Source organism: Henckelia pumila, chromosome 4 (assembly GCF_033568475.1).
Source record: "Henckelia pumila isolate YLH828 chromosome 4, ASM3356847v2, whole genome shotgun sequence".
In the NCBI taxonomy this organism is placed as follows: Eukaryota; Viridiplantae; Streptophyta; class Magnoliopsida; order Lamiales; family Gesneriaceae; genus Henckelia; species Henckelia pumila.
The window spans coordinates 38,924,544-38,933,996 of NC_133123.1; the positions used below are offsets into that span (position 1 = coordinate 38,924,544).

The 9,453-nt window shown below is 33.8% G+C and overlaps 1 protein-coding gene across 1 annotated transcript; it reads right to left on the minus strand.

Moving 5' to 3' along the window:
* Window positions 1-171: 171 nt before the first annotated feature.
* LOC140860203 (acyl-coenzyme A oxidase 2, peroxisomal) lies at window positions 172-5,347 on the minus strand. Its single transcript, XM_073263079.1, has 7 exons — window positions 4,748-5,347; window positions 3,309-3,424; window positions 2,090-2,970; window positions 1,399-1,578; window positions 1,150-1,316; window positions 946-1,069; window positions 172-544 (listed from the first exon to the last, which is right to left on the minus strand). Exons 1-7 carry the CDS (start codon window positions 5,209-5,211, stop codon window positions 377-379), a joined length of 2,100 nt encoding a protein of 699 aa, XP_073119180.1. The 5' UTR covers window positions 5,212-5,347; the 3' UTR covers window positions 172-376.
* Between the last annotated feature and the right edge of the window lie 4,106 nt (window positions 5,348-9,453).

Consider the following 9,453-nt stretch of genomic DNA (forward strand, 5'->3'; position numbering starts at 1 on the left):
AGTTTCAGTTCATGATTCGAACCGAGTAACTACGTGTATCAGAACCGAGAAGTGTTGGCCCTCGTTTTGAAAAACAAGTGTTTCAACTAGTTTTTATCTTATAGATGTGTCCTACCATTCTCATCACAAGAATATTAGACAGTGACAAACACACAATTAACATTAAGCAATGAAAATTGCTATTTATTAGGGTAGAATAATGCTAAGAATTCATTTACAAGGCTTATTAGAGTGCAAAAATTGAATCAAAATAGGGGAAAATGCCCTTTATTCATTGATCTGCCAGATCAAGTATATGTCCTATTTCAACATATAGTTACTAACATACATTTCGATTGCTATACCCCTCTTTTTGTCTAAGTCAAAGCATACCGTTCTAATTTTCAAACCCGGCGAACTGTGTATATTGAGAATAAGCTTCTTCTGTGGCCTGCATTCCAATTGGCGCCCGCGTCACATAATCTGGAATATCAAACGCATCCACAAGTTCCTTTGCAACATTCTTTACTTGGAAGCTTAGGTATTCACTCAACTTGTGTATTGCCTGCAAATATAGAAAGGCCAACAAATGATAATCCTATATTCAAAACTCAAAATACAAACTTTCCGCAAACAAAACCATAGATTATTGGCTTCAACCAACGGTTAAACTGCTTGTGCACGTATGACATAATAGAGCCATTTTGGTTGCATTTGAATGGAAGGATTTCAGTTGACTTGATTAACAAATCCACATTTCAAATTCATCGTATTCATTTGGCTCAAAACTAAAGCGAAGGATTTGAAATCCCGAATGTTGCTCAAATCCAATTATGCTTTTCAATTCCTTTGATTTGAATACCTCCCATAAATCCAAATCCTTCCATCAAAACACAACCATAAATCTTGAAATCAACCCTTGAAGAATCTAGAGTTTGATCCTTAACAAGAATATAACATACATACCTTAGCTTTGTTAGGAGCAACATAATCTACGTTGCGGTAAGTTCCAATGTCATTCCAGATCCGATCCAAGGCATATGAATCGCAGATTAGTTTTAAAGCTGCCTGGGAACTTGGATCAGGACAACTGGTGCAGAAGATTATGTTATGATTAATACATCCAAATTATTTCCCACAAGGAGTAAAAGGTGTAGGGTTAGGATCTACCTTTGTACAGCATCGATAAATTTTTCTAGGATTACGGATTCTATGTGAGACTCGGCAAGCGTCAAAAGGTGGTTCAAACATCTATTCCAAGCCCCAAAGCTCCCAAGAGTTTTTGAGTGCTTCCGGAGTCGAACAGCAACGCTTTGAAGTAACCGGGAAGTGCGGTACTGAAACAAGAAAAATTGAATTCAGAGATAAGATATTTTTTTATGGCTTTCTCATTTATATAATCATCCTAACAATAATTACCCTAAAGGCATCCAGCTGAAACTTAGGATCCCTTAAGTGATCTTCGCCTTCCCATCTAGCAGTCACAGGATTGGGTTGAGAGAGATAGGAGTTCATGGAGACTCTCAAGTAGTTCCATGTGACTGTTAGTGTTCCACCTCGGAATTTCTCTTGGTACTGTTTCAAGAGATAACCTGCTACCTGGATCACAAAGAGAGAGAGAGAGAGAGAGAGAGAGAGAAGAAGAAGAAGAAGAAGAAAATTTGTTATTCTTGCATCCATACTACCGAACACAAAAAAACCTGCTGTCGGGCAAATTGAATGAAATTTGTTTGCTTATAATCCAAAACTAGTCAGGAAAGGATGCCCCTTTTACACTTGTATTACAGGACCAACGAAGCTAACTCATTCTAAGATTAAGATATCAGGCGCAGACTAGGTTTATCGACAATCCTTGCATAAAGCAATCCACATCCCACTCATTTTCATACTCAGAGAAAACAGTTCCTGCCTCGAGAGCTCAAGACACGCTACTGCTGTATGTCCAATGTCACGTAATTCCAGTAAATTATGAGCTCGCTTGCTATTGTTATCATAATTCCATTAATCAAATATAGGTTCTTTTTGTTAAAAGAAAAAAAGTCTATTACGGACTAGTTTACAAAAGCTTGATGAAGAACATATAAGATATGCAAATTAGATAGAATAAAACCTGTTGCAAAAGCACGGTATTGTCTCCTTCAAATGTCTGAAAGATGTCATGGTCATTCCTCAAGCTGCCAAATCGGTTGACAGCAGCATATCCGTGACCTCCACAGGCTTCTCTACAAATGCTCAATGACTTCGCTGTATATGAAGTGACATAGGCCTTCAGCCCCGCTGAAAGTGTATGGACATCCCCTATTAACTGCTCGTCGTGAGTCTTCTTCATCTCGGAATATTTATCTATCAAGTGCAACGTGGCAAAGTGGTAAGCATAAGCTGAAGCCAACATTGGAATCAGCTTATGCTGCTGAGATTGGTAATCAAGAATGCTGATTTCAGGTTGCTTTGGAGGGCCAAATTGCTGTCGTAGCAGTGAATATCTTACTGCTATTATGACCGAAATCTTCAGGACACCAACTGAAGAATAAGCAAGACCGACTCTCCCTCCAACAAGCTCACCTAGTGTAGCAGCAAATCTTTTGCTGATAGAAGGCAAACTGCTCGTGTATTTTCCATCTCTGGAGACATCTCCAAATCGATTTAGAAGATTATCTCGAGGAATTCTTACCGATCTAAATCTCAGTGCGCCATTATCTACTCCATTTAAGCCAACTTTATGTCCACAATCATGTATTTCAACTCCAGGAAGCGTCTCATGGGTCTTCATATCTCTAATCGGTACAATAAATGCATGAACACCCATATCAGAAATGCCTTTCGCATCATGAGTAGGCAAGATTAACTTTGCAAAAACTGTTGCAAACTTTCCATGGACGGCAGCGTTACCAATCCACCATTTAATGGCCCCATCATTGGGCGTGTCAATGATGAACTCGTCTTTGAGTGGATCAAAAGTTGCTACTGTTTGGAGGCCTTGAACATTTGAGCCTTGAAAGGAACATTCAAAAGAAGCCATAAGAAAAACGTAAAACAAAATCTTCACAGTTCAAACTATGTAAATCTTATATTATTTTCTTAATCTTTTGCAAATCTATTGTTTCTTGAATTGTCATATAAACGCCATAAAAGAAAATATGAAAGTATTATTGTCAACATCCATGATCAAGTGCATAGCTTGATAGTTAAAAAAAAAAAGTGCATAGGTTGAGAATATGGAGAACAAATGGCACCGATGACATTCAAGAAATTCTTAAACAAAAATTGACTCATGAAGAATAATGGTTCATAAGTGGCATTAGGTCTTGAGCCCGAGCACGAGAAACTACCATGATGAAGCTCTGTCATTGCAAAACACCCTGGATACTCCATGTTGTCAATTCCTTCAAAGAACTTGTCTTGATGCTTTTTGGTCCCCAAGTTAAGTACAGAACCTCCCCAAAGGCTGAGGAATTCATATAAATTCAAGGTCTTGATTAGGATCATCTAAGCAGAGAGTTAAATATTAGAAACACTAGAAAGCAAAGCACCAGATAATGTTATTTTTATAATATCCCACAATTATGTGATAAAGGGAAAAAAAAACCTCAAATACATCAACTTATATAGGCACCAGGAAAGCCAAAATAGTTAAGTCACGCTCACCCAACAATCATATGCATCATGTAAAAAAAAAATTTGTTGCCTTCACTTTACATGTATTATGAGTTAATGAGGAAGGGAAATTGCACCAAGAGGTGTCATCAGTTCCATGGCATGATTTTTGCAAGGCAACAAGATAGATTGCTAGTGCGTTTTTGTTTCATATGGTCCAGCAAAATACGTGGATATGCCTTATATCGGATCATTTATAATAGATCCCCATAACCTCTATCCTTCCATTCTGACCTAATCTTTGACGAAACAGAAATAAATGTAACAGCCAACATAGAGCCCCAATCAAACTGTAATATCATCCACAAGGATGCAGAAAGAGTTTGTGATGGGAGCATCATTGGTTAACGCTGGGAAATGGCGTGAACAACTTAACAGCTTGAGATCTGGGAAGCAGGAGATAGGAAGGACAGTAGCAAATTTTATTTGATATTCCTAACGTTTACAAATTCTAAAGTGCAAAGGAAATGAAAATCATAACAGAGTTCAAGATCCTTCTATTTCTCTTCTAGGTTTCCTTCTATTCTGTTCTTTGTTCTAACTTTCTTCCTATTTCTGAGATTGAGCAAAGCTCAAGGTCATTGGGTATCCTCATCACATTAGTACCCTTGATTATAAACAACAGAGTGAAAAGGTTGAAAAATACTATCACGTGGCTCACACTGAAACCCAATCCAGAATAGTGATTAGTGAACGACAGTCATTACTAGGAGACAACCACGGGACATCAATTTGTCAATGGTAAGGGTACCAGCCAAATCCCAAATGGTGTTCAGAGTCATTCACATCTATTGGCAATGCCACCACACTCCATCGATTTCACAGCACATTACGCAAGCATGATGAAAAACTTGAGACTTTTCTCCGAAACAGATTAAGACTTTTGGTTGGTTCCAGAAACTGAGCATATGAAATAACGATCAATGATCATGTTCTACAAAGCACACATCCATCAAGTCATTCACTCTTCTTAATCACACATATTAATTAAAAAAGAACATAAAATTATAACCTTTGGCTAAACAATGCCCGTTAATAAACGGCAAACCATAATTCCCCAAGAACACACATGCAAATTTATACATAAAAAAAGATCTAAAGTAGCAACAATTACCTGTATTGCACACCCATCTTGATCCCCAACGACATGTCCACGCCTCCCACGGCCTCAAGAATAGCAAAATACTTCCCCGGGTCTTCCAAAATATACCTAAATGGCCTGATTCCAGCCTCTCTGACCAACCCCATCAGCTGCCTCATACAAAGCTCCCGATGCTCGTCCTTGGATATCTCAAGCGGCGTCTGCAGCTCAGGCCTCGAATTGAAGTAATCATAAACTCTTTGTTGTATATCCCTGTGCTTTCCCCTCATGTACTCAGACAATCGATCCGTGTTCACTACAATCTTCGCACGGCCCGCGCAATTCAGCACCTCCAGGTCTCCGCAGGACGCCGATTCCGGCGCCGGCTGTAGGTGAAAACACAATCTTTGGATGCGTCGAGTAACGATGGATTGATCCTTATCCAGAAACCCATCTCCCGACATTGAAATTGAGGCGTTTTCTTCACGGGATTCCATTCCTTCGATCGAAAGAATTTGAGGTGAAATTTCTGAGGTAATTTATTGGTTTTTGTATAGGTGAGCAGCTCAGAAAGATTTGCACGGAAAGAAAGGTGACGTGGTGCCATGTAAGATATCCACGTGGAAGGCTTTTGATTGGCTCATGAAAGCATGGAAGTACATAATTTTGGCGCGCCTTCCAACGCGGTGGAGATAGAGATGAAATTGTAGAGAAAAAAGATTTTAATGTCTTTGAAATTTTTTATTTATTATTATTTATTAATGTCTTTGAAAATTATTTCTTTTTAGACGGTGACGTCATAATCTTTGACTATAAAGACTATTAATATTTATGATGTTATAGGATCGTGCTAACATCCTCATCCATATACAAATATTATTGCGGATTATAAATTATAAATTAATCATTTCAAAAATGAAAATAAATATGTATAAAGAATTTTCATATAGTATTTCCATCTTTTCAATTAAAAGATTTATTCTTAGCCCGTTAATTAAAATGGTGTAGGTATAAAATAGGAGCATAAATAGTAAATACTAAGGACGGGACCACCTGTCTGAATAAGCTAAAATAGAAAAAAAAATCATAATTTTTTAGGTAAAAATTAATTCATGCCTAAAAATTTAATGTTATCATACATAATAAGTACTTTAATATAAAATCAGGTATAATAACTCGACCAAATACGCAAATGAATAATTTTAAAAATATATTGAAAACAGAAAATTTAGCACATTTCACAGACATATTTACCTCATCTGATAGTAGGTTTTATGCTTAAATCTAAAAACTTTAGATTTAACATTCTATTAATTTTTATATAGGGTGTTTTTCGTTTTTGTGTTTTTATTTTTTTGTTTTTTGTTTACATTTCATAAGAGGTGTTGATGCATTAATTCTCCCACAAGAATATCTATACATTACACAATCAAATAATTATAATTATAATTATATTTATTCCACATAATTCCTTTTTTTAATGCATTCCAAATACATTCTTATTAACTCGAGGATTGTAAATATGTTCCTATTTTTTGTTTATTTAATATATTTGTGCAGAATTTGTGACATTTTGGCCAAATCTATTGTCATTTTATATTTACATGCGCATAACCAACATATGCATGGACCAATAACTATAAATAAGAATCGGGGATGGAGGAGCTAGAATTTTTATGTTGGGAGATGAAAATATTTTTCAAGATAATTCTTCTTCAAAAATATCTGACAAATAACTATATGTATATATATTTTTTACTTTTAGATTTACTCATAATAAATACTAGTACTCGTCTCCTATCTATTTTTTAATTAAAAATAACAATAAATAGTGAAATTAAAAATGGATTTTTTTGTAAATAAATATTTATAAAAGGCAAAAAAATATAATAAAAATGATATTTTCGTAATTACTTAACCACCCAAGGGTAAAATCATAAAGGATGTCATACCAAAATATCACTAAATCTTGCTTTTATATATAATTTAGCTATTGGAAGCGTAGGTGCATAATTGAAAGTAAAATATATGGGCCAAAATAGCTCTTAGGAATAAAAATGGATCGTGTTTAAACTCGTTCTCTTATTGAAACAGTCACGTTTCCTGATCAGTCTAAACCCAATCAATTGAGTCTAGAAGTGGCCGACACTTTCAAATAAAAAACAGATGGCCCAAAACTGAATCCCTAACCCTAAAATCCATAGCTCAAATCCACTCCAACTGTTTGGCTAACTCATGAATTTGAGATTTTTCGATGATCTGTATATGTGGTCCATGGGTTTGTATTGTACCCTAATGTGTTGTCATAACACTTATTTTAATTTCAAAATATATTTCTTGAATATCGGATGTGTTAATATAATTGTTTTGATTAGTATATGTTACTAAATTTTTGATTTTATTATAGAATTATTGTACGAAAAATATTTGTTTATGTTTTTAGCATGATGAAAAATGAATTGTCAATTACGGATGAATTTGATTGTTTTATATTGAAACTCAAGTATTTGATATGCCCTGATTTTTTTTTAAATCTTATGAGGTTTAGTATTATAATAAGTTATACTTTTTTTTTGAAAAACATAAATATTTTGTTTAAAGTTTATTTATGTAAATTTAGTATTTAATCCAATTAAAATAAATAAAATGTAAATTTATATTATTTTAAATTGAGCAGAGTTATTTTGTAATCTTACAGTCTTACTACTAGTTTTAATTTAAAAAAATATATAAAGAAATAAAGAATAATATATTAAATTTTTTATGATTTGAATTCAAAATTTTTGGCCGCAATATTTCTAATCAATGGAATTAAAATCCACTTTGAAATTTTATATACCTGCAGCCGATATTTACTTTATTTATTGTCTAAAAGCTTGCCTATCAGCGTTGCTTCAATTTCGTCCTATAAAAGGAGATATTATTTGGACTAAAATTTTCATTCAAATTAAAGCTTACCTATGGAGAAGGCATTAATCAAAATAGTATTTCTTTGCTTCCTTCTACTTGCCACACCAAGTAAAGAGTATTACTCCTCCCTATAATTTATTTTACAAAAAAAATTATATATATCACACACACTCACACACACATGAAAATGCAATTGATCAAATTATAATTGTTTAAATACCAAACTGTGTATAACATTTAGCAGATTTTGAGTTCCTGAAAATGACAACATCATCAAAGATGGTTATAACAGATGGTTCGTCAAGAAAACTGCTTCAGTACATGACTGCTTTAAAAGTTTAATATTTTCTTCCTCAGAATGTTGTAAAGTTAATTATCGATGTTTTAGAAATTTTGCTTGTGTACTTAACCCGCCATCAATTCATGTGTGATCTCCCTTTATCAAAATCTTAATTTTTTTTTTAAAATCAGTAATAATTGATATGCCGGCATGATTAATTTGCTATCATCATGCATTCATGTGCTCTTTGCTTGTTGAGGTACAAAAACTCGAATTGTTGTGCTATATATATTGTTACGCTTTATGTTTGCAGGTCTTCTTCCTCTCTTTTGTTGTATCATAATACGATCGATGAATGAATTAATAATTAATAAATATTCTGTCTGCGCGTGTTATGCGAGTTAATTATGTATTTATTATATTAACTCAATAGGTCCTATTGAGTGAATAATTTAATAAACTAAAATAAAACAAAAACAATATAAAAACTCAAATTCCAACCAAAAATAATTAAAGTTAGGGAGGATAAATTCAGTAGGAAAAAATTATCAAGATTTCGGTTCATCGTTACAATCCCCTAAAATTCTCAAATTATTTCTAATTGACATCTATTCATAAGGTGACGAGTTCTCCTAATTTATTTAATAGACTCTCATGAGCTATATCAAACCTAATATTGAATTGCAACAAGTAACTCTCGTTCACTTATTTAACAAACAATATCGCATAAAATATTTATGAAAAAACCACTAGCCTTCGATTAGATAATCTATAGCTATAACACATGTATTTGAATTTATCTCTCGATCTCAATTATAATTATAATACATAAAATTATTCATAGAGGGTGTTCTTCTCGGTCGGAAAAATCCAGGAGGCTGCTCTCTCTTCCAATCTTCTCCTTTCGCTGCTGTCTTTTTTTTTTTCTTTTTTTTTTTTCGGCGGCCTCAAATCTCAAGTCTCCAATCCCCTCTTCCTCACGGCTGTCCAGATTATAAGAGGATTGGACTTTGAATATTATTGGGCCGGAGCTGGACAAGGCCCAACGCATGTTTCAAGATTTATTAATACATGAAGTATATCACGTCTTTTCCTTTTAGTCGGGATGTTGTCGGTTGACTCCGGAGTATCAAAACTATGCGAAACCTCTATTTTTTTTATCGTTTCAACTTATTTTGCTCGATCGGACTTTTACCGAATGAAAACTCATGATTACGAGTCACAAACAATAATTTAACCATTAAAATTCAATTCACTCAAGAACAAATAAATTAAATAAATATATCAAAATATGAACTTATCATATATATCAAGCATAAAATTGTACAAATTTTCAAAAAAATAAAAATTGAAATGAGGGGAAAATCAGGGACAACACCAATATGTAATTTTCGTAGATAAGGCCGTCACCAGTCTTACAAATCATAGTGATGATAGTCCGTCTTTTTCAGAAATTGTTTGAAAATTATTAAAAAGAAAAGGATAATGTTATATGTACAAATAGAGTTACAAATAAGATTACAAGTTTTCGCATCAAAATCTCTCCAAT

Bases quoted from the DNA above. Each gene is read 5' to 3' on its own strand.
- LOC140860203 (XM_073263079.1), bottom strand. From the start codon at position 5,211: ATGGAATCCCGTGAAGAAAACGCCTCAATTTCAATGTCGGGAGATGGG. The intron at 2,971-3,308 runs GTAGTTTCTCGT...GTTCCTTTCAAG, and splicing joins AATGACAGAGCTTCATCATG to GCTCAAATGTTCAAGGCCTC. The intron at 1,579-2,089 runs GTTTTATTCTAT...TTTGTGATCCAG, and splicing joins ATACCGTGCTTTTGCAACAG to GTAGCAGGTTATCTCTTGAA.